The sequence below is a fragment of the Falco peregrinus genome, chromosome 11 (assembly GCF_023634155.1).
Source record: "Falco peregrinus isolate bFalPer1 chromosome 11, bFalPer1.pri, whole genome shotgun sequence".
Classification (NCBI taxonomy): Eukaryota; Metazoa; Chordata; class Aves; order Falconiformes; family Falconidae; genus Falco; species Falco peregrinus.
The window spans coordinates 2,253,302-2,277,907 of NC_073731.1; the positions used below are offsets into that span (position 1 = coordinate 2,253,302).

Here is a 24,606-nt window from a genome sequence, read left to right on the forward strand (position 1 = left end):
CGCCACATTGTTAAATATACAATTTCACTGTTTTCCCATAGCCTTTCCATTAAATTTAATAACTTTGTGGATCTAGTAGGAAAAATTGGATACAAGGAAGGGTATAGAATGTCTTTTATTAGAAGTTTTGAAGAACAAGTTAGATAAAAATATGTCAAGGATGGTCTAACTGTACCTTTGGTACACAGGAAAAGTGCTACACAGCTTCCCAGGGTTCCCTCCCACCCCACAGGCCCACAGTTTCCATGAAGAAAAAGGACTTTGCACCACCATTTTCCAGAAGATCACTTGAGATCAGGGTTCTCTTTGTCAGATTTATAAAACAAGACTGGAATTTCCTTTCGAACATATAACTATTGTCTAAAGAAATCCCCCCCCAAACTAAAATTTATAAAAACAAATTGGAAAATTAGTGACTAGGGTGAAAATATGTATAGTTGTTACAGTTGTAAGACTATTTATTGGATATTACAAATTAGGTGGATGGAAGAATTAAAGCCTAAAGAAAAGAGTAATAGTAAGTTTTACTAGGTATTGCACCTTTGCCAATATCCTCAAAATTGCTCAAACATCAACAAAATATCCACATTGAAAAGACTAAAAGGAAGAAATTAAAGGTGATGTAAAAACTAGGGTTTTTTTGCCAATAGCTAAAAGCTCACCTGCCTCATTTTTTGCCTTTGTATTTTTATTTTTCAAAGTAATTAATTTTGACTATCTGCAATAAACTTAAATTTAGGTGCATGGATATACTTTATAACTTTTTCAAATACCAGAACTAGCACAGATAACACCTGGACTGGCTATCCTGTAAATATACAGAGGGCCTGAATATACACAATAGTTAAACAAATACTGTGACACAGTGCCTAATAAAAGAGGGGAGATTGATATTTTTTTTTTTTACCCGAAGACAAATAAATTAAAAAATGCATTAATAGATCAGCAATGGCAATCACCAATAAGAAGTCAGATAGTCTCAAGATTTTGGCATTTCAGACTCCCTAGTTGTGCTATAGGTCTAAGTGCAGACACAGAGCCAGCATTAGACATATCAAGATCAGTCAGAGCAGTTAGCAGAACTGCTTTCCTTTTGATCTTATTTGCTTTTTTCAAGGCCATTTTTTCCAGCAGAAAATATTCACAAGTTATGCTGCTACTATAGTTTTGTATTTTGATGCTAGAGAGGAGTTAGGCCCTTAATGCAGGCTTTAGTTACATTGATGAGATGCAATCCAGTAAAATGTTCATAAATTGGCAAACTATGTTTGGATATAGAGCTGTACTTGGACTATAACTGTGCAGTATTTCTGTTCTAAAGACACACGCAAAATTAATAGTCCATAACCTTCATTTCATACTTAATTAGGATAAGAAATAACTTTTAGGAGGCATTAATAGAGTAACAAAATTATATACCAGCGTATTTTCCATATACTTGTGAGAAATGAAAAAAATAATGCAGCTATTAGTTCAAGAATTATTTCCTAAAAGAGAGAATGAAGAAAAGATACTTTGGGCTTTGTGATTTTCTGCATTATGCATATGAGTGGAACCCACCGGAGGTGAAGAGAATTAGGTATTGACATAAATAATTCAGCGGTATGCAGAGACTGGAAAGGCTTGACAAAATTTGCTTGTCAGTATATATAAAAAGCAATGAACCAAGAGTACGTCAAAGTGTCTGATGGAGTAACTTGTACAGAGAAGACAGAAAATTAAGCAATAATTGTTCTTTTGTGAATCAGACAGGAGAGCATTTCCTGCTCTGTCATTTGTGTTATTAACAACTCCCCCTGAGGCTGAAGAACAGAACAGAGTAATATTAGGCAGTTTCACATGAGGTGCTAAAATGGTTTTGATTCTAGTGGACAGAATTCCCTCATATTTGTTACTCTAGCAATTTCTGTTGTAACTATGATGAAATAATTTAGATTTTATGCAGCAAATAAAACATGAAAAATAAGATTACCCATGCTGAAAGAACAAGTAGATTTTTCTCAGCATTAGAGCTGTGTTAGAGACATCTCAGCTGACCTCAATAGAGGAAGCATATTGCTAGCAGAAGCAAGAAAAGAGATGTTTTTGCATGCCCTATAATAAAGCTATGCACTGATACGTAAGTGTGTGATGCAAAGAACAACATTGGTTTTGCATTATGACTTCTTTTTTACAATTAATCTCAGCATCAATAGTGATTAGAGAAATTATGTGACTCTAAGATTTCAAATTAATTCTGCTAAGTGAGGTACACATTGTGAGCTCTCTGGTATGATGTACAAAAAAGCCTGTGTCTTAAAATACATGCTACCTTTTTTGAGAAGTCACATCTGAATGTTAGATGCTCTTTAGTTTCCAAGCATACATTTCTGTTACGGGTTTTTACCTGCACGATTCCTTTCTCAAGTTTTCCAGTTTCATTTCATGTTGGGCATTTACTGCCTTTACCTTGCAAAGTTGTCATCAGTAGGGATTTGCCAGCACAGTGGTGGGCTGAAGGAACCGCTGACAAGGACCACAGGGGTGCAGTGGCAGTGGGGGGATGTGGCTACACATCCTCCCACTTGCCTGACACTTTTGAAATCCGTGTGACCAGTGGGAAGGGATCCCTGAATTGTGTGCCATGCACAAGGGTCGTAATGCTTGGCAGGGATGCTAAGGGAAGAAGAGCTTACCGTGGTGCGGAGACTTAAGGTGCCAAACTACTCACAAAGCAGCTTATTTTCTGAAGTCATTAATTGTGCAGCATTACAAGAAGTGGGCCTTAGAGAAAGCAGAACATATTTTGGAGAAATAACCAAGATAGAAGCATTGGGTTTTGCCTGTGCAAGTAGAGCTCGCATAACCTGACATAACACACAGTGACTGCTGGCAGCTCTACCGAGCAAACTTAGAATTATGTACTCCTATATGATAATTTATGGCTGATTGAGTATGCAAGAGGTGAACATACTTTACAATCATGTAAGCCTGAATTAGTAATTGAATTATGTGAACAATGAAATCTGAAGTAGCTCTTCTATTACTCGTAGACAAGTAATACCTTCATACTACTAACAGACCACAAAACTGGCTGTAGACATGGAAGCACTGATGGTGTAAAGGTGCAAAGTGACCTGCGAAAGGAAAATTTGAAGGCTTTCCAGTGCTGTATCTTATTAAAATGATGCAGTTAAGCACAGCTGATCAGTTTTTTCTCTGCAGTGAAGACAATGTTACCTTTGAGATGAAAATAAATTGTCTCCTCCCAGCACTGAATCTTTATGCAGGCAACACCTTGTTAACAACTACAGGAGTTTTTCTTGAGCAAGAACAACAGTGCCTGATGGAACTAACTGGAACCACCACTGTACCACTTGTTCCCTGCTTGCATAAAAACCCCCTTCTAACAAGGACAGAGTTAAAAAAGGATAAATAGATCTCAGAGAGTTTTGGTTGGTTTTGTTGTTTTGGTTTGGGTTTTGGTTTTTTTTTACTTGCCAGTTACATACACAATTGAACAGTCATACAACATTAGAAGGGAAATAAATGTGAACATTAGGAGAAACTTTTCAGTCTTTCAGCAATGTAACAGGTGAGGACAATGGCAGAAATTACATTAATTTTAGTGGAGAAAAGGAATGTGTCCACAAATGCTGGCCCCAAGAAATACCCAAACAATGAAGTTTTGATATAAACCTTCTTACATACTGCCTTGTGAAGTATTTTCTAATTCGTACACCTTAGGGTGACTACACCCTACTAAGGTGTAAGGTAAATCTACTGCAAAGTTACAGATTATGCCAATGTATCTGTGTTCCATGGAGGCCTGATGAGTGATTAACTCCAGCTATCAGCAATTAGAGCACCAGGTACAACCGCTAAGGAGGAACATAGGAGTTACTGTTTGCTATGCAATGCCACAGCACTCCATGCATGATAAAGTACCGGTTATCAAGAATTTTCTATGATGTAGATGCATCCTCCACATCTTTGTTGCTATATAACCCAAATATGTAAACCAAACTTTTATTGTACCGTAAAACTGTGATTGGCAAGAGTAATTGTAATAATTGGGGATCTCTGGAGGGCACAGGGACACCTTAGATGAGGTTTCTCAGGGCCTTGGCCCATCATATCCCTGTTCGCCCCAAGATAGGGAAGCCACGGCCTGGCTGGGTGACTCGTTACTGCGCTTGGTTACTCTCACTTTGAGATGGGCGAGTAAGGAGCGTTGTGAGTAGTTCTATTCCCTCATTGCTCCGCACTGTGGGAGGCGCGGCGCGGCCGGCGGCCCAGCACCGGCCCCCGCGGCGCGGGCTTGCCCCCGCTTGCGCTCGTAAACCGGCCGGGGCCCAGCCCCCACGCCGCACCGCACGGGCTGGAGCGGGAGCTTCAGCTAGGCTCGGGCGGCGTTGCTCGTTCCCGCTGTGCAGCGCCCGTAACGACGGTGCCGCCAGAACCGGCCGCCGGCCCCCACCGCAGCGAGCGCTCCCGCCGCCGGGCCTACGTGAGGCGCGCGCGTCCCCTCCCCGTGACGCCGGTCGCTATAGCGACGGGCGGGCGCTCCAGCCGCCGCACCGTCCGCCGTTCCTCCCGTGGCGGCCGCGGCGATGGCGGCGGAGGAGGAGGGCGACGTGGAGTGGGTGGTGGACACCATCGCCGGGTTCCTGCAGGGGCCCGCCTGGTCCATCCCCATCCTGGAGTTCATGGAGCAGAAGTGCGAGGGTGAGCGGTGGGGCCGGGGCGGGCCGGGCTTCCCGTGGGCGCAGCCCCTTCGCCCGCGCCGGGCCTCGGCGGGGGGCTGCGGGGCGCCGGGAGGCTGCTGGGGCGGGCCCGCACGCCAGGCCTCGCCGCGGCCCTGGCCCCCGCCTCCGGCACCGGGCCGCGGTGTCCCTGTGGGCTGAGCTCCGTGCGGGCAGCAGGCGCACCCCCGCCGGTCCGCAGCGACCCCCGGGAGGGCGCCCCGGGCTCCGCGCAGCCGGCGGCGCTTGCGGGGAGGGGGCGCCTGGCGCGGGCGCGCCGGCTCCCCTGAGGCAGGCGTTGGGCGGGATGGGGCGGGTGGCGTCCATTAGCTCGTACAGGGGATTACGGCATGCGCTTACCGCGCGGAGCCCGGGCGAGCCCGCGTCCCGCGGCACGTAATGCCCTCACGGGGCTGGGGCGCGGCGGGAGGCCTGTAATGCTTCCCCAGGGCTAGGTGGTGTGCCCTAGGAAACTGGGCAGTACAACCGAAATCGCCGTCTGTTCGGTGGGACGGGAGAGTACAAGGCCCAAGTTAAATTCCGGCAATTTTGCAAACGTTGGCTGTTAAGAGATGAGAAGCCGTTCATTATTACCTCAGAAAAACGATAGTCAGGCTGTTAAGAGATGAGAAGCCGTTCATTATTACCTCAGAAAAACGATAGTCAGCACTAAAAAGGCATCGGTTCGCAGTTACGTTTTGTCGGTGGTCCTGTGCGTGAGTTTAGCTCAGAAACAACTCTAGTTAAACTGCCTTCTCTTCCTCAAGAAGAAACTGAGGGAGTTGTGGAGTAACTTGGGGAACGGCCTGAGTGAACTGGAAGCACAGGCAGTGAGGGGGGCACTGGGGTAGGCCTGGGGCTCCGTGTGAAGGTGCCTGAGGAGACCCGTATAGGGGTATGTATGTAGTGAGGAAAGGAGGACATGGGCTTTCTGCTTCAGGAATTTGGTTACGTTAGTTCTACTACTTACAGAATGTTTTTTGTGCTGCCGGAGAATACCTGTATCCTTATGGTAGCAAAATAGTTACAACTTCAACTTGGGCAAGTCTGAAAGCATTGCTGAAGTCCTTTAAAGAAAAAGGAAAAAAAAAATAAAGGAAGCTTTCTTTTGTGATTTTTGCAGAAAAAGAACCATGTTTGAGTTGAGAACATGATGGCCTGTGGTCCTACCCAGCCTGCAGACGTTCACGCATGAGAAGTATTAAAGCATGTTGCCATAGACTAATTTAGGATAACTTTATATGGTTACTGTGGATAAGATCTGTTCTTTTAGTATCATTTGACAGGATGTAGGATTAATTAATAATTTTAACTTTAAAATACTGAAGTCATGAAACACAGGCTTCCACACACATTTTACTTCTAGGGCCTTACTAATATCAAGCTCAAAGTAAATGGTTTTTACTATTAAAGTATTCTGCCTACTCACACTTAACTCCTTCCCCTTCATCCCCCTGTGGACTCCAGAACAGCTTCTGTAATGGTTGGCCTCAGTAGGGCCTGGCCGTGTCTTTTGTTACGCAGTCATTCTTGTTAGGGTCCATTAAGAATTTTTATCTCATATTCAGTGAAGCAACACACCTCTGATTCAGATCACAGCTTCTAAACGAGTTGCTTCTTAGTTACCCTGAATCGTTTCTACCCTTTCAGGAAATGAGAACAGGAAGGCTGCTAGACTCTTTAGAGCTAGGAAGCAACAGAGAAATCCAGACTAGAAGTCTTCTCTTGGAAAGTCTGCCTAAATTTGAGGTCGGTCAGCTATTTTGGTTATCATGCAAAGGGTCTAGGTTTAGGAATCGGGGGAATTGATTATCCCTCTCTGGACCAATGATCTCTCTTTAGAAGGTTGAGAGGAATTTACTGGCAGTAAGAAGATTTATGGAACCTCTGTAAATTTCCATGTAGTGTGAGGCTGACATATAATGGTTGCTTCCTGCCTGTTTGTTTCTACATAAGAAATTGAAGGAACAAAGTAGAGAAATCATTTGCAGTAAATGATCTTCCAAGGTATCACTTGTGCTACAAGAGTGCTGTGTTGGACAACTTTTGGAAACTGTTGAGAAAAAAGGCTCAAGAATTGTTACTGCAGTGCTAGGGTTGCAAAGAAACACAGTTAAATTTGAAGTTTTAGTTGCAGGTATCTGTGCTATTTGCTTTTCCTCGCTATAAGTGTACTGTGCTGATTACATTGCTGGTTTTTTGTTTTTTGGTTTTTTTTGTACTGAGACGTTTTGTCAGAACAGAATTATTTTAATTCCCAAAACATTTAGTCTTTGGGCTGAACAAGCAAATTAGCAACACTTTGATTAACTGACAGTAGCTAGTGATTCCTCAGAAATAGAATTTGAGTTTTGGTATTTGATAAGGGATTGAATTTTTTGGAACTGTAGTTACTTAGGCCAAGTCCTTGCACTTCAGTTTATAAACAGTCCTGATGGTTTTCTATCTGTTGATAGCTTGCTTTCTCTCTCTCTCACTTTCTGGGTACTTGATTAATTTCTTATGACTTGATTCCTTTTATGTGGCTGTGAAATTGAAATTAAATCTGTGAGTATGTATTTGGGGCAAGAGGTCTTCTACCTGTTCCAAGGTATTAATTGAAGCATCATTTGGACAGGGATAAGCTTGATAAGCTTCTGAGCACCAGAAGATAAAGACAAGGTACAAAAGGAATAAACGGATATTGTTGCCTGTGACTCCCTTCCCTCCCAGCACAGAGCTGCTTCACCAGTCAGTGAGGACTGGGGGAGAAAGATGAGAGTTTCCTCAGGTTTGCTTAACTGGCTCTTGTCTGTGAGGTCAGGTGAGTCAGTGGTATAGTCTAGCGGGGAGAACTCAAACTTGAGTTAGCACTCATCCCATTTGAAGGGTCATAGCAATGATTTTCAATTTGAACAGGAGAATGATGAGGTTGCCTCTCAGGTTATCTGGGTCTCCCAGCTTAATTTGAAACAGTGGTTCCTGTAGGACAACCAAAGACTCTGTGCAGAAACTTTAAGGACGATAATGACTACGTGGTTTAGAAGCCTTGACTCAAGAAAATCCAAAATCTTGATTCAAAGTACTCCTTAATGCCATTTAACTCAGAGGGGAGATGCTAACTGCAGCTTGCTTTACTTGGCATTTCATCCCGGTTTTGTTCAGAGCTTGAGAACAGAGAGCAGTTTGTGCTGGCTTTCCACTCTGCATTCCGTGTTGTCCTGCAGCTGTGGGAGGAGGAGGAGGAGGACTTGGAAGCATCCCCTTGGCAGTGTGAGGCTAGCTGTCTGCATGGATACTGAGGAGTGCCATCCCTGTGTCACCTCCGCTTTGGGTGCCCAGTGTGGGAGGAACAGTGGGAAGTAGAAGGGAACAGAGAAACTGAGACAAAGATTGGGATCTGCAAGAGCTGTAAGGGAGATCCCTCGGAGGGGAGGAGATGCAGAAGACAATAGAGGCAGTTAAGTGTCTTCACCCTCTTGGGTTTGGTAAGATGATGGTCACCGCAGGAGCTGAACATTTTTAGAGTAAGATTTGTAGTACTTTTTCTACCATTTGAATTTATTCCTACATATTTTTAAAGCTTTTCTTTTTAAAAAGAATCCCTTCATTAAAATAATTTCCCTTGTGCAAAAATGAAACGGAAGCAAATGCTGTTTTCCAGATTATGTCATTTAAAAAGCAAGTTTCCCTTGCTTATTTAGAGGGCCTGAATTGTTTGATTAGATTTCTATCATTGCATTGCTGTAAGTTGTTAGGAAGTGGTGCAAGTACTTTGTTTTAGGAACAGACATCTTGCATCATGCTTTTATCAAGGTTCAGAGTAACATTGCCTCAGGGCTGTCACAGCTGGGAAATAATGCTTTCTAAAAGTAATTCTAAATTTGAGTGAAGGTTATACTACTTCTACGTGTGTCAGTACCACCTACCATCAGAGATGATGTGTGTCTGTATGAAATAAATCACACTCACCAATTTAAGCAGAATTCCCATTCTTCCAATGACTTCAAAGAATGCATATGGGAAGTGACTTGTCCAATATGTAGTGGCTAATCTTGACAGGGATTGAGAAAGTCTTACTTATAAGCCTCTGCTTTAATTGCTAGGTCTTATATTACCTCTGTTCTTTGTTGACTTGAAAAAAATGTAAATTAAAAAACCCCAAACCCTAGTTTCCAGTTTCTCTTATTTTCTGCTTCTTCCATCTGTCCTGCAGTGTAGAGATCATTAGTTTGATATTTCCAGTCGAGAGTTCTTAATATGAACTTATATGCATATAATTAATATGGCCCTTACTATACAGATGCTTGTTTTGTCTAAATCAGGATAGATACAATTAAAAAAACTTCCCTGCAGCAGATTTCCTTTTTTGGGGTTATCTGTTTTTGTGCAGGCATGGTCTCATTTTCCTGCCTCACCTTTAATTCTCGCTAAATGAATGGCATTGTAAAAAAATTTGGTTTAAGTCATTAATACATCCTCCATGTAAATACCTGGGGGAGGGGGGGGGAAGAGAATCTTCCTGCTTTATATCTGTTCACCTGCTGTCTTAGAACAGCCTTGCACAAGTTCATATGGTAGTTCTTACAGTAAATCTTACTTTTCTTATACTAAATCTGGCTTTTTAGTGTATGTGTCTGCTGAATCCTCAGCTTGCTTAGAAATCTGCTTCTGTTATTACAGTAAGTTTTCCTGGTATTAATTTAATTACATTAAATTACCAAAAGTACGTGCTTAGCCTGAATGTGTGGAAAAATACATTATTTTAATCAATAATGGCCAATTATTTCATGCAATTAAATATATTACCTTGTAAAGGTTAATCTTTCGCTCTAAAGCGTAAGTTAATTTGTGGTGTGTAAACTAACCCCAAAATGTGTGTGTGTTTTGTGTTTTTATTTTTCCCCACAGTTTTTGATGATGAAGAAGAAAGCAAGTTGTCTTACACAGAAATTTATAAGGAGTACCAAGCTCTGGTGAGCATTATTCCCTGTTTGTGATAGATTTCTAAGAAATACAATTTAAAGTGTTAAAGCAGTATTTAGATGAAATTTTAATTGTGCTATCTTTTGTTATTTAGTTTTCTAACATTGCCTGTTATAATTGTTATTTAGAAGTCCTTTGAGTCGTAGCCGTCTTACGCATTTTTATGCTTAAACACAAGATAGTAGAAAAGAAGCTTCAACAGTCATATCTCTTATGCCATGTTACTTATTTTTCATTAAGATTAATAAATCCACGAGCTAAAATACTGTACTTAGAAGCTTGATAATATTCAGATTTTCTGTCAAGTTAAAATGACAAACAGCACAGTGTCTGAGAAATGTGTATAACTTCTATTTTGTTCACTGATGAGCCTGGTAAATCTTTTGAGTTAACTTTCAATTGTCAGAAAAAACTACAGGAGATGTGTGGAGCATGCTTAAAATACCTATAAACCAATGCATACTGATTTCTAAAAAAAAATTTTTTTCTAACAAGGATTAGTAATATGTGGTGTTAAAAAAGCGTCAACTTAATAAATACAGACCAACATCCATTTTTGCTGTGACCCTGGAGGGTTTCAGACACACAGACTGACAACAAGTGCTTTTACCCACAGGGCAAAAATTGGTGAGGAATACTAGCCAGGAGTCTGGGGAAAAGGTGGAGGAAGAGAAATTCTTGGAAATTGGAGAAGCTAAATTAAGTAGTTACCAAATTTAGCAATGAAAACAGTTCATGAAAGTAAACAAGGCCTGATGTATCAGAAAAATCAATTATATTATTGCAGTGATCTTCATTTGAGTTTAAAAAAGACAATGCCAGCAGAAAAGAATATACAGTTATAAAAAAAAAAATTAATACGATCCTTAGGGAAAAACCTCTTAGAAAGTAAGGCTTATACTTTTTTATAGGTTGAAAAATTATTAGAAGACTATCTTAAAGAAGTTGGAATTAATGAAGAGAAATTTCAAGAGGCTTTTTCATCTCCTCTTGCAAAGACACGCACTTCACAGGTATTTTCCTTTGTTAAGGAAGGTACAGATTCAATTTTTAGCTTTCTATTTTCACTAATACAGCAGGGTAGAGATGAAACTTGGAAAACTTTACTTGGTAAAACTGTAGTTTTCTAAAACATAATGTGTGTGTTTGTATTATGAACTTTGACCAGAAAAATGTGCATCTTGAAAATAATGACAGATACTTGTGTGGTGTCAGGCACCTTTTGAGATTAATCTTCTGTGCTTTGTGTGTTTTAAAACAAACCTCTAAGCTTAGGGTATTTCTGCCACCTTTATTTGCTTATTTGTCAGTTTTAGTCTTCAGTCTGTTTACAGCAGCAGACAAAGATTAAAACAGTAGACATATTCCATGAAATAAAAAATGTTTTCCTCTGTAATAAAACAGTAAAATCTGTAAGACAAACATTGGCCTTGAGGCATGTTTAGGCAGCCCTTCACCTGCCCAAAGATATCTTTCAGAATATTTTGGGTATGTCGGGCAGAGGAGTGGGAGCTTCTGCTGCTGGTTTAAATTGGGCTTTGTTGACATATCTCCTCCTAGATGTGTAACAAACTTCTTCAGAGTGTGCATTCCTCACTCAAGCTTATGCATTTGTTCAGGAAGTCAAATGAATTGCAGTTGTAATCTTAGACAGGGGACCCTTCCAGGTTTTGTGATAATATTGTAGACATGTTAATCTAAAGACATAAACCATCAAATTATCTTCTTGACTATTAGCTCAACTTGTATGGCTGGAAAAAAAGACAGATAGGAGTATTAAGTATAAGTATTAAAAACATGCTCCACTGAATTTAAATCTTAACCATCTCAGTCTGCTTGAAATTATATTAAGATTTCTTTAGGGGTTTTAATTTTGTGCATATCTTCCCACCCACAGGCCATTTTGCAAACAGTGTTGGCAGCAGAAGATTTTAGACTATTTAAAAAAATGATGGTACAGAAAAATATTGAAATGCAATTGCAAGCTATTAGAATCATTAAAGAAAGAAATGGTAAGGAGTGGTAAATGTGGGGTTTCACTTCATCCTTTTTAGCGTTCTTTTGATGACTGTGTAATCCATTTATAAGCGAGTATAGAGTACTGGTTCAGTTAATGAAAGTAATTCAGTTGATTTTACTGGGACTAGGATTTCATTGCTTAGTCCTTGGCTTGCGTTCTCAGTGACAGCTGTCTCTATGTTCCTTTCTAAATTAACCGATTTTCCAGTTCTGTTTGTGTAATTTTTTTCTGTGAAACTTGGCTTAGACTTAGGTTTTGTTAATGAATTTTTGTGCTAATTTTGAGTGTTAAAGCAATTATTATCAGTTCATCAACAAAGACAACACTGATAGTTTGAACTATGCTACTTACAAAGGAATGATGCTGTGCTATCTGCTGTGCCTAACTTTGCAATTCACACCGTACAGTTGCATCTGAAAAATCCATATAGAAAGCAGAAGGCTTTCATTGTGCTAATACATGCACACTTTTAGAGAAGAGAAAATAATTTACATCCAACTTTGCTGGTCTGTTGATGTTTCTGAAAGAATTTTCATCTACCCACTCCTTTCTTCCATGTAAAAAAAAAAGTTTTACCATTTTGTTTTGACTTCTGCATGCATGTTTTTTTCAGGAAATAATTTTGGAACTTTAACTTTCATACAACAGATAAATTTGAAAATGGTTGTTAGCCATGGCTGAACTGCAGTCTGTAGGAAATGCCATATAGTGGTCAATGCAGAGTATGATTTATGCTTTACCCTTAGACGTCAAATCATTGTTCAGAAACCTTTGCCTTTTTGCTGCTAGCAGCTTGATGCCTAGGATCCAGAATCCTTTTGGAAACAGTTAAAGGAGGAAGACTTAGATGGGGTTTTTTTGTTTGTTTGTTTTTGTTTTTTCTTTGTTCTGTCTGTGCTCCATTTGGCATCATTCTTCAGGCAAAGTAATTTTCTTTAGAGTAATGCATAAATTGTGCTATGGTTTTTTTTATAGGTGTGTTGCCCGACTGTTTGACAGAGGGTTCTGATGTATTCAGTGAAATTGAAGAAGAAGAAATGAAGATACTGAGGGAGGTTCTAAGGTACAAAATGAATCTGTCCTTCTTTGTATGTTACTTTAAAATAAAAAATAAAGGTATGTAGGACCTAACTCTTCTAGCCTTTTCCAGGAGGCCACCTTCATCACACAGATGACATGAATGTTCTTGTCAAAATCCTACCTAAGAGAAAATGAATGGTGCTAGACAGTGGGTGTGATCAGGAATATTGAAGACTCAGGGAGAACTGCTCTGCCACGATGAAGTGTCTTGATGATGCGTAGAATGATGTGCAACTTTGAGCCCCATCCTTTCCATCCTCCCCTGAATCTCCAGGTAGAACTAAAGTTAGCCCTGGGGTCGATGTCTCTGGACATAGCTGTAATTCATTCAGGGAACACCCTAAACAATAAAGCCTTGGAAAGGCAAATTCTGGTTTTGAAGTAGGCCTTATACCTTTCTACAGCTTCCTTCTTAGTTGAGTTCAACGACTGTCGCTGTGATCTAAGATGATGTGTGAGGACTGACACAACTTCTATAGGTTCTCCTCCACTCCCAGTTCACATATATATAAGCATAATCTGAAATAATAGCAGATTAATCCATTTACATTATATTAATTTATGCTATTTTCCCTCTGTATTCTGGAAATGCTTCCCTTCCTGTCTTTAAATGAGCAGATGAAACAAGGGATAGATAAGCCCTGGAAATTCTTACGCTATTATTTTTGCACAGAGAAAGGTAGACTGGGGATGGTGGCTTCTGTGTGTTTATCATAATTATTTATTTCTATTACAAGTGCCTTTTCACTTAAGTCATGGGAGTATTTTGGATACTAACAAATTTGTATTATGTTGTAATTGTTTTGATAGCCCTCAAATATTTAATCAGTGCTAGATTTACCTACAAGTCACTAAAGAAGTTTTGAGCATTTACTTGTATTTTGTGTTACAGAAAATCTAAGGAAGAATATGAAATAGAGCAAGAAAGAAAGAGGACTGAAGAAGTGAGTATCTTACCTTTCCAGATGAGTTATATTGATGATTAAGAAATACTCTGATATTCCTGTCCTGGGTGTTGATTCTGTCACTGTAAGGCACTGTGTACCATCCTCAGCAAACAGTCTCTCAGGAGGGTCTTACTGATGCTTCCTTTTGAAAGGTCTGTTCTGTTGTTTACGTTTTTTCTGATGGTATCATTGACACTAGCGCTATACATGACACCGTTAACCATCGGCCATTTGGCAGAGCTCATGTGGTAAGCGTATTCCCTCTTTGGTATCAAAATTCTAAAATCCTGATAATGGATGTCAACCTTTTGGATCCAGAGAACATCTGAATTACTGATATTGTCAAGATCAAAGAGACTTCAAAGTATAAGCTTCTTAGAGATTATAGCATTCATAATCCTTCAGGAATTTTAAGGATCACTTCATGGGCAGTAAGTCTGCACAGTAGTGCCAGAACCTAATCACCAGGAACCAGAAATCCTCTCCAAGTTAGACCATCATTTGGTCTCCATCAGAGTAAACCATGTAACTGAATGTAAATGGGGACTGGCTAAATTGCCATTTGTTCAGCAACTGAGAAACAAATTGAAATTGAAATAAATTGCAGTGGAATCGTGGCAATAAACCTCCCCTTCATTGGGAAAACATACAAAAATAGCTGGGATTGTAGGCTGTTTCAAAAGGGAGCAGAATTGTTCTTTTGTTCATTTCTGTCATTAGGGAATTGAGCTTGCTAAATTTGAAAAGAGAAAGTGCTGTTTCTTCAGCCTGAACTGACAAAGGAAACTGCCTGGAGACCAAAAGTGGCTGCTGTGGAGGTTGACACTCCCCAGTTCAAAACCCATGATAGGTGCAGATGATGGCTATGCTATTGAATGCAAGACTTGAACAGCTGGGACGTTCTACCAAACTATACCTCTCTCTCAGTGTGTGATGCTGTGGAAAAGTGGTGGCAAAACTTCTTTCCGGTATTACTATGGTAGATTCCAGGAAATGAGACACCCATTCTACTGGATTTCTTGCAAAATAACCGGGAAACTCAAGCTTTGGCTCTTTTAAGAATTCCAGTTACATTAGGATGCAGGCTTATCAAAATCAGCCAAGGCAAATTCAAGCCAGCCAAGAGTATCAATATTCTTGATAAACAAGATAGATTACAGAGGCCCCAGTCAAGTTCATCTGGATGGAGAAGGTGATACTTACCGTTCAAGAATACGTTTTTGTTAGAAAATGTTTTAATATGAAATAATATTTTCATGAATGCTGGGGTGTTCTGACATAAATTAGATGGTTGATGAACAGCATGGACACTTTCTGGGCAAATCCCAGCTGGCTTTACGATTTTGAGAGGTGGGCTACATTGTCAAGATTTCCCAGACAAGTATAGGAGTGAAACAATAGTGTCAGAGATTATCCAGACCTATTGTTTCCATTCAGCTGATTGTTTCTCCGTTTCTGTGGTAACTTGGGTGTATGTTCCTGGTTCTCTTACTGTATTGTATTTTTCTGGTGGACAGAGGTCTGCTTGAAAGTCACAAGCAAAGTGTGGCGCACACACACCCCCACACACACCCCCACACACACCCCCACACCCCCACACACACACCCCCACCCACACATGCACGCACACCCACCCACACACGCACGCACACACCCCCACCCACCCACACACACCCCCACCCACACACACACCCCCCCCACCCCCCCCCCCACCCCCACCCCACCCCCACACACACACCCCCACCCCCATTATCTGTTTGTAGCTGGGAAACAAGGTACTAATTTGCCTAATATGCTAAATTCTGGTGATTGATTAGGGAACAGGTTTTGAACTAAAATAAGAAATGCTGACTGACAAGTCTAAGCCAGTAAGAACCTTCCTATTAGTAAACCAAAATAAGTAGTTTGCTTTTGTTTGTTTTGACTATGTAGTGTAAACAACACAATTTTAACTGAAAGTCCTTTTGGGAGCTTTCTTGCTCCTGAGGTGCAGTGGCAGGAAAATGTAATGCTTGGTTTTGTTTGTTTTTTAATTTGAGGCACGTGGTAAACTTAAATCACCAGATGTTAGCTACAGTTCTCCAGGAGATTCAAGAGAAGCCATAAAAGTGAAGGAGTCCATGGAGGGAGCTGATGATTCTGAAGGAACTCCAAAACTTCCATTAGGTAACTCCATGGGGAAGTGCAATGCTGAGTGTGCAATATGATACTATTTTCAAATTATTGGAGTGTTCCCTCATAGCAAGGTTTTAAGAACTTGGCTGGATGAGGCTGTGAGTAAACCATCCTATCTTTGAAGTGAGCCCTGCTTTGAGCAGAGTATTTGTGCTGGGTGGCCTGCAGAAATGCCTTCCACCCAGAGTTGGTATGTTACTCAGCGATGTTCTAAGTCGTCTCCAATTGGAGCAGAAACACAGGAGTCCAACAGCAGTTTTCTTCTTTCAGTTTACTGTGCTTATGCTGCCACGACTGTTAAGTACAATGTTTCCTGTAAGCAACTATGAATCATTTACTTAAAATATTATGCTTTCTCTCCCTGTGTGTGGCCATTATAGATTTAATGTATAATTGTACAACACTTCTTCATAGCAAGCGAGCATTTCTGAAGGAACTAACCTTGTGCTGTCAAGCTGAATTGTCAGATCACCAAACTGAACCTTTTTTGTGTTTGGGTCAGGTTCTTGTTACTCATTTAAATCTTTTCAATTTTACCTTTTTGTTTTTGAGTGGGATTGTGACACTTGCCAACTCACAGTGCCATGGAGAGCTCTTTTAAGTAGTTTTTACCCCAGTTATGTAGTGAAAATGGTCTGGATTGTTTGTAGATAATTATTTACTGGAGAGCATGACCAAGCCAGTGCTTTTAAGGGAGGAGAATAAAAGGAATCGCTGGTTGTAATGAATGTGCCCTTGGTATGTTTGTGTTGCAGCTAAAGCACAAGGGTGCTGACCTGTTCAGGAAAGCAGGAAGATTCTTAGGTGGCAAGAAGCATATGTGTGTGTGTGTGTGTGTGTGTGTATACATGCACACGCACATATAGGTATGTATGTATACACACACACATATCTATGTATATGGGTATACATTGTCGATGTTCAAAACCAGGTTGCATCTCAGTGGGATCTGCTGTCTTAAGAGGTTGTGAAAAATTTGTAACGATATCCTAAGGTCGCTTAGAAGAAGACGGTTCCAACCTTGGGAAATAATAGCCTGTGCTGTCTTTCAGTTACATTTTTCCTTTCTCTCTTACTTGTCTCTGTATGCTTTCACACTGGAAGTTTTCATACCGCAGACACTTGAGCTGGATACTTTTAGCCTTGGTAGTACCTTTGGGCCATACTTGCTCCTTGCTTTTTCGTTTGATGGCCATTAACAGATGAAGTGGTTGTAGGACCCTCTTCTTTTGAACTGAATTAGTGTCTTTCACAGTTTCACATTAGGAAACTGAAAAAAAAAAATTGTCACTGACCTTTTTAAATATGGTTGTTGTTCCCCCTCCCCCGCCCCCCCTCCCCCGTTATCCCTTCTGTCCTTTGGTTGAGGCATTTATTTGAACTCTTCTCTCCCTTCCACCCTTGGAAGTATGCAAAAGGCCTGCAGGTATACTTGCACTCTTCTCCCAGCCTGCTCTTAGTTCTCTTATTTTTCGCTCAGTAGTGCCACCACTAAACTATGTCGGTCCTGCAGTGGCTGCTTCCCTGATTCATGGGGAAGGCACATGAATCTAGCAAACACCCAATCTGAGGACTTAATCCTGGGCTTCAGAGACAGGAGGTCGTGATGCTCAGGAGTCAGGACTTCTCTGCACTTGAGCGCAGCACATCTGTGCTGTCCAAGTGCCTGCTCAGCTGGTGCTGAGCATTGCCGTGCTCTTTAAATGCCAAAGAAGAGACAGGTCTACAAAAAGTTCAGCTTCTTGGAAATCTTTGTCCTTGCAGACCTGGCATCTTGTGGCAGCATAGCTGTCCAAAGAGGCTACTGAGAAAGTTTGCCACAGCTCATCCTCTAGTATTGTCTTCTAGAAAAGTGGTTTTGGGTAGTGGTGGCAAAAATTAAGAAGAATCTGCATGGGGAATCTTCTTCCATGCCCCTTCCTCACAAAGAACTGAGAGGACCAGCCTCCAGAGCAGCCTGTGATTGCCCGCCTCTAAAACCTGGGCTCCCAACTAAAGGTTCGTCTCGGATAATGGGATCATATCCTCGGCTTGACTGACTTCCTCTTGGTGCCAGATACAACTCTGGGAACAGAAGCAGCAAGAACCTTTCACCAAGGGTTTGTGCCCTGGTCTTCTCTCACCTGGGCTGGTCCCTGACCCTCACAGCCCACCAGACCTATGCTTGGGTCCTGGCTCTGCATTATTACTGGCAGGGTTGCGTTACCAAGGAACAGGACAGCTTGCCTTTCTCGACCCAAGCATGGGGGGCAATCCTGTACCCAGGGACTGTCATCTGCCTTGGCAACATGGCCCTCGCATGAGCCAGCTCTCAGAAAAACACTTTTCCTTTTCCTTTGTTTTTTGTTCCCTCCAGTCCGCCATACGTTTCTCTCCCTTTTATTATTTTTTGCTATTTCCCCTTCACCTTGAGACCCAAGATTTCAGTTTGTGGACCCCTTAAAGTTTTCCACTGTATGATGAATTCAAATTTAATGGTATTTGCCTTAATTTTCTTAATTTCACTTTGATGAGCTCCTTACAAATGATTTGCAGGTTAGGGCTTGCCAAACCATTCCTGCTGTACTTTGACCACCTAACTTGTGCAGTGTGGAGAGATCAGAAGGGTGAATTTCATAGTAAAGGTCGTTCTCAACACTTTGGAGTGCAAGGGACCTTTCCAGCATTCTTGGAGAACACTTCCTGCTCCAGGTACCTGCAGGGCAGCTGCTTCAGAAGTTGCACTCGAGTTCGCGCTGAGCCACGTGTATTGTGCTATCGATAAGGAGGACACAGCGGCTGCTGGAGTGGTCCTGCATGCTTGCATTTTGAGAAGATTCTGAAGTAATTGTCCACATGGAAAAGTGTGTTGCTTAGCCACCCACAGCGTGAATGTACATATAGACAAGTTCTCAAAGGAAAAAAAAAAAGTTATGTACCAGTAACTGTAATTCTTTGAGATATGCTGTCTATTTGTAACTTCACTATACACCCTCCTCCCCCTCTCTTCTCAGTATCTTTTCAGGTTCATGGGTTAAGTGACACTGAGGGTCCTATAATCACATCCTACAGGTACTGACTGCTAAGACACAAACATCTCCAGTTTGAGTGTTTGCGGTATGGACAGCCACAGTGTACACTTACATACACACCACACATTTCAAAGAGCTGCTTTCTGGTAAGTAGCGTTCCTTAATCATCATGTTGGTTATAGTGTAGGTATTTGGCATGCAGTGTGTGCTTTTGGGGTTTCTTTTCCTCTGCTTTTTTAACCAGACAGCTATAGTGTGAGGAATTTTTTCTAGCAATTTTAACTCTGACCTCTCATAGTGCCTCTAAGAACTTGTATCTGTCCCCAAAAGACATTCTTTAGAGCATCAAGACTTCCAGCAGACATAATTCAGTGAAATGCAAATTCTTCAGCCTGACCTTGGTTTTACATTTCTGTCCTGGTTTGTTTTTCTGTACTTTGAATAACATTTCCTTTGCTTTGCTTTTTTTCCTACCTTTTTGCAACTATGTATCTTGTAATTTTCTGTACTAAAGAAAGCAGCAATGTTGAAGAGCTAAATGTATGTTGCTTGCTCTAACCTAAAGAAACAACTGAGTGGCGTTCACCCTGCACTAGCGCTGGTGGAGCTAGCTTTGCCGTCTGTTCCTTGGTAGAGACCAAGGAGAGTACTCGTACCTTAATCCTCATGCAAGTTCTCAGCATTACAACAAAAAATTACAGCACTGTAGAATTATAATCAGCTACATTCAGTTGTATCAACTTGGATATAATGGATGGACTCAAACTGAACACAGTAAGATTTGTATTTCACTACCTGGATTCTTGCCTTTATGTGGATATTTTCAGACATAGTTTAAAACAGTCAAAAGGCTCTTAATTTTTAATAAAAATACAGTAGGAGCAGCAGCTTGCCTTACTCAGGAGTAGTAGTAGGTAAAGTCAAGCAAAGTCTTAGTAAAGTTCTGAAAACACACCCTGCTCTACAGCCTGGTGACTGGAGAGGCTTTGACTTTGACATCAATAACCTTGATGACTCCATGATCTCCAAGATGGCAAGTGGGATGCAAGGTACAACTAACCTTGGTCCCTGTGGAGGTATGAGGGGCACAGCCGGCGTCGGTACAGGGTCACTTTTCTTTTCCAGCACAGGCACTTTTGGTCTTGGACATATGCCAGGAGAACAGGATATTGTGCAGGACTGTGATCTTGCACAAGGCTTGATAGGGAGGGGAAGATACTCGCTACAAGAAAGTCGCGAGTGGCCCTGCACTACTGGAAAGACATTGAGGTGCTGGAGCGCCTGATTCTTTGCTGTGAGGCTGAAGGCTGAAGCGGTACACTCGTACTTGCAGTGGGCTGAAGCGTGCCTTGCCTGCTGCCCATCAGCGCCTTGGCATGCCAGACAGAAGTGGCAAGTACAGTCTCAGTGTGAACGGACTCCTGGAACACTGAGCGTGACGTCATACTTCCAAGCATTTAACAACTTATAATTCATTGCAGTAGAGGTACTTAGGATGTAAAGTGTTACTTAATTGCTTCCGTTGTGCAAATACAATATCTACGTTAGTTTGAAAGTAAGTTTTATTAATAAAAAGGGGAGGAATGTGTTGGTTTTTTAAAGTTTTCCATTTAATCAGAAGAGACATCTAGGTATCGGAAGAAACACTGATAAAATTTTCTTATGTATTTCTATTTTGTCTAATTGCTTTCTCTGTAAAAATTGCTGCATAGAGGAATCTCAGAAATATGCAAGGGAGGACTTAAAACCAGTGCGGCCATTACCAAAAGGAACAGAAAGCTTACCTCAGCCATCTTGTACCAAAGGGAAAGACGACATTAAGAAAAGGTCAGCTGGAAAATGTTCAGAAAATGCAGCGCAAAAGGCTGGGATGAAAGGACCTGTAAGTTTAAAACAAACAAGAAAATCGCCCAAACATAGAACTCGAAAGCAAAAAGATAGGATTACATTTAGAATATGTATGTAAGACAGTATTTTATTTATATATATATATATATATAATATTTTTCTATTATTTTAATCAGGTGGTGGGTTTTGTGGTGTATTTCTTTTTTTTAAAACCAGCATGCAAATACTGTTTTATAGTATTAGTTTAATTTGCATAAAGTTCAGATTATCATTCCAGTTTTAGGCTAGAATTCAGCATTCAGCCTTTGACTGGTGATGTTTTCTTAGTAGAGTGCTCTGGCTTGAAACTTCAGCTTGGATTTTTTGTTTGTTTGTTTTTTGTTAGCTAGTCATTTTGGAGGCAGATATGATGTAAATGCTTTTATCTTGCATAACATGCAGACCAAAAATTAATTTCAAAATGTATTTGAAAAAATAATTCCAGAATTTGTCAGAACTTGAAAAACAGCAGCTGAAGCAACGAGAGGACTACCTGAAGAAGAAACGAGACATGCTGATGGCTACAAAGAAAGAGTCAAGAAATAATGTACTGTTACCATCAAACTCTGAGCAGAAAGAAGAGGAATCGTCTCCTAAGGAGGTGAAGGATTCAAACATTTAAATCATCGTGACCACTTTATAGAAAAAACACAGATGATTTCAGTGACAATGTCAGTGTTGCTGCTGAGTATTGCAGCAGAATAAGAAACCCAAGTGGGGGAAGCAGAGAGGAAGCATTTCCAAGCTACTCCTTTTGCAGAAGCTTATAGGCTAGAGGTTTTAGTGATTGTTAGCATTATTTTGCTTCTGTATCACCAAATCCTCATGATTAAGTTTATGAACGGCTAAAATACTGGTTTTTTCCTAAGCTGTGACCTACTGTTTGGGCTCCCTTAAATCTCTGGGATTTTTTTTTTTCCCCAGCTGAAACAGGAGAAACATTTTTCTTTTGCAAAGTCTTATTTTACAGAGGTAACAAATTTGCTCTGTTCTTTTGCTCTTTTTCTTGAGAGTTTTGTGCTTATTTAAAATGGAGAAATCGTTGATTTCTGTGCATCGAGCACTGGAATGGAAGCACTGTGGTGATGGTACCTTTTAGAAAGACGAGGCCCTCTGAAGGGTGGATGCTGCTGTCCACCCAGTTGCCAACAGAAAAACCAGGTCCGTGGGAGGGCTGGAAGCGTGGGGCAGGAGAATGCTGTGCTGCTGGAAGCAGCCCCGCTGGCAGTTTGCCCATTCTTCAAGGCTGCCTTTGTGCAAAGGCTGTTCTCTGTTCAGAGGCGTGTGTGAAGTTGCTTAGGGAGTGAACAGACACGTTCCTTGACTTGAAACAAGTGCTAAAATCACAAAAATCCTTGCGCTGTGGGGATGATAGAAAACCTAGTTTGGGGAGAAAAAGAAAAGGTAAATCCTATTGGGGAAAGAAAATACAGCCATAAAAAATCCCCCAAATCCCTACTGATACAGACATCTTTATCAGGAAAAACCCAACTTTTTATTGTTAATCATCGTTATGGTTACCACAAGTAGGTTTGATCTACATTTATATGAAAATAAATGTGTGAAAGCTCTCAACACAAGTAAGGAAACGAGTAGATGACATTATTACATTGTTCTCTGCAGGTGTTACTGTTTTGGTTTTGTTTTTTTTTTAAAAAAAAAAGTAATTACTTTTCTTTACAGAACCATGTATTTAAGACAGAGGGCCTTCTGTCAGCTCGGGTATTTTTCAGAGTGGCTGAGCATTTTATTATGCTCAGAACACTGTTGATTGGGGAACTTCAGGAATGACTGGGCAGCCCCAGGTTAAGCTGAGGTGTGGAAAAAAGGCAGATTGTGCAGAGCCAGTCAGCCACATCCTGTGATCTGCTGCTCCAGAGATGGAACAGTAATACTTTTTTTTTTTTTTATATATATATATGATGCTGGTGAGTGTGAAGGATGGCTGCTGCAGCCTCAGGTTTGCAAGTGGTGTTACCAGCCCCCCCACCACGCTCTCACACCGGGGGAGCGGTTCACGTTAGAAGTCAGGATGTCTCCCAGGAAAGCCATGCAGTTTATCAGTGTTGTGTTTCTTTCCACTTTGTCTTTAGGAAATGTCAGAAGAGAAGCAAAGGTTACTGCAGAAGAGGAAAATGCTTGCAGAAAAACTGAAAGAAGAAGTTATTAATAAGCGGTAATTTTAAGAAGCTCATTGCAGATCTCAAGAACACAAGTATGTCTTTAGAATCAATTATATAATCAATAATTGAATGGATTTTTTTCCAATATTACTTTGTTTTATAGAACTTTCAGACAAGCAACGCAGTACTTTTATAGAATAAGTATTTAAAATGTCACTGGAATACACTAAAACCAGACTTTCCAGAATGCTGGAAACTATGACTTTCCCTGGCCCCTGTTCAGCGGCCAGGCCCCTGACCATCACTGCAGCGTGCAGGCTGCCTCAGTACTGACCTCAGCCACGTGATGGCAGACGGAACAAAAGCAGATACTGAGATCTGTTAAAATAATTCCTCTGTGAACAGTTCTGAGTTAAAAACTTTATTTTTTTTATTTTTCAATTAAACAACTCTGTTCCTTTTACTAGAATATTATAAAAAATTTGCTACTTTTCAGCTGTGCAATGTAATAAAGTCTAATTCCACAAGAAGTGCAACTATGATCATCTTATTTTTCTGAAAAATAATGCAGTTTGGGGTCAAGACATTTACAGATGAACTCTGGATTACATTGTTTTCCATACTTTTGGGGCAGTTTACTTGTCCTTAGATCCAGTTTTGCTCTAAGTGCAACTTTTAAGTAAAGTAACTGCTTTATAGTGTCATGAGAAATTCAAAGTAGAAATCTTTTAAAACCTTGTTTACTGGTTTGGCTTTGACAGACTTGAAGCAGGGAGAGGCTTTTGCAGGATGTCCTTACATGGCTGACTGCACCAGTAACTCACATTAGAAGAAACAAAACAACCAGTTCAAGTTTCATGTAACTTTTTATTAAAATAGCATTTATAACTGATACATGTTGGCAGATGTTCTTTTCTTTTCCAAAAAGAGCGGTACTGGAAGGACCCCAGGCACAGGAACGCGGCTGCCCCCAGGCAGCACCCACCAGGTCAGACGGGGAATCGCCATCTACGGGGTGACGGCCAGACACAAGCCAGTTAGAGACAGTGCTGCACGTCACCTCCTACAGGGAATTTAGGTGGTTTATTTTGTTTTAAAATGAGACATCTAATGCCACTTTACACAGTCTTTTTCTAGTAGCTATAAAAATTCATGACCTTCTTGTTTTTGCTGTGACCCCCCCTCATGCTGGTCTGAAGGTATTTTTAAAGCTCCTGGCAGTACTTTGGGGAAGAGCTGGGGTGGTGGGGAGCAGAGCAAGGACTGACACGCTGCAGTCGGAGACCCTCAGAGAACGTGCTTTGGGTGGCTGTTACAGGGAATCAGGACAGCTCGGGTCCCCAGAGCAGGTGCCGCAATTTTTCAGCCTCAGGTTAGTAAAGGCACATACTGCGTAACTGCCGCTCGAGTAGCGTGTGCGGTGCCAGAGGAAGGTAATCATCTTTACCAGAGGAGAGAAAGGACGCGTCAGGAAGAAACCCAGGTGATGGTCAGCAGGAGAGTGAGCACACAGCAATGATGCAGCAGCCATGCTTTACCGGCAAACACTTCCTCTGCTGCTCTGCGTTTGGAGCTGACTGGGTGCTTCATCACACAGGTGAAAACTCAGGAGTCCCATTCCTGGTTGCCTGGTGCTGTGAAGGGCAATACCACTGTCCCCAGGTCCACGCACAC

At 41.2% G+C, this 24,606-nt stretch overlaps 1 protein-coding gene across 2 annotated transcripts; it reads left to right on the forward strand.

Annotated features, from left to right (window-relative positions):
* Window positions 1-4,353: 4,353 nt before the first annotated feature.
* Window positions 4,354-23,809, forward strand: CFAP36 (cilia and flagella associated protein 36). 2 transcript variants are annotated; one of them, XM_055815932.1, is made up of 11 exons: window positions 4,354-4,707; window positions 9,615-9,679; window positions 10,601-10,702; window positions 11,587-11,701; window positions 12,685-12,772; window positions 13,682-13,733; window positions 15,776-15,902; window positions 20,635-20,804; window positions 21,255-21,410; window positions 22,903-23,024; window positions 23,694-23,809. In XM_055815932.1, exons 1-10 carry the CDS (start codon window positions 4,593-4,595, stop codon window positions 22,987-22,989), a joined length of 1,077 nt encoding a protein of 358 aa, XP_055671907.1. In that variant the 5' UTR covers window positions 4,354-4,592; the 3' UTR covers window positions 22,990-23,024; window positions 23,694-23,809. The 2 variants fall into 2 exon arrangements, with proteins under 2 accessions (XP_055671907.1, XP_055671906.1); XM_055815931.1 differs by lacking the exon at window positions 23,694-23,809 and having other exon boundaries at window positions 22,903-23,462.
* The last annotated feature ends 797 nt before the right edge of the window (window positions 23,810-24,606 follow it).

Excerpts from the sequence above, each read along its gene's own strand:
- CFAP36 (XM_055815932.1), top strand. The coding sequence starts at position 4,593 with ATGGCGGCGGAGGAGGAGGGCGACGTGGAGTGGGTGGTGGACACCATC. Across the intron at positions 15,903-20,634 it reads AACTCCAAAACTTCCATTAG|AGGAATCTCAGAAATATGCA; the intron begins GTAACTCCATGG and ends ATTGCTGCATAG. Across the intron at positions 21,411-22,902 it reads AGGAATCGTCTCCTAAGGAG|GAAATGTCAGAAGAGAAGCA; the intron begins GTGAAGGATTCA and ends CTTTGTCTTTAG.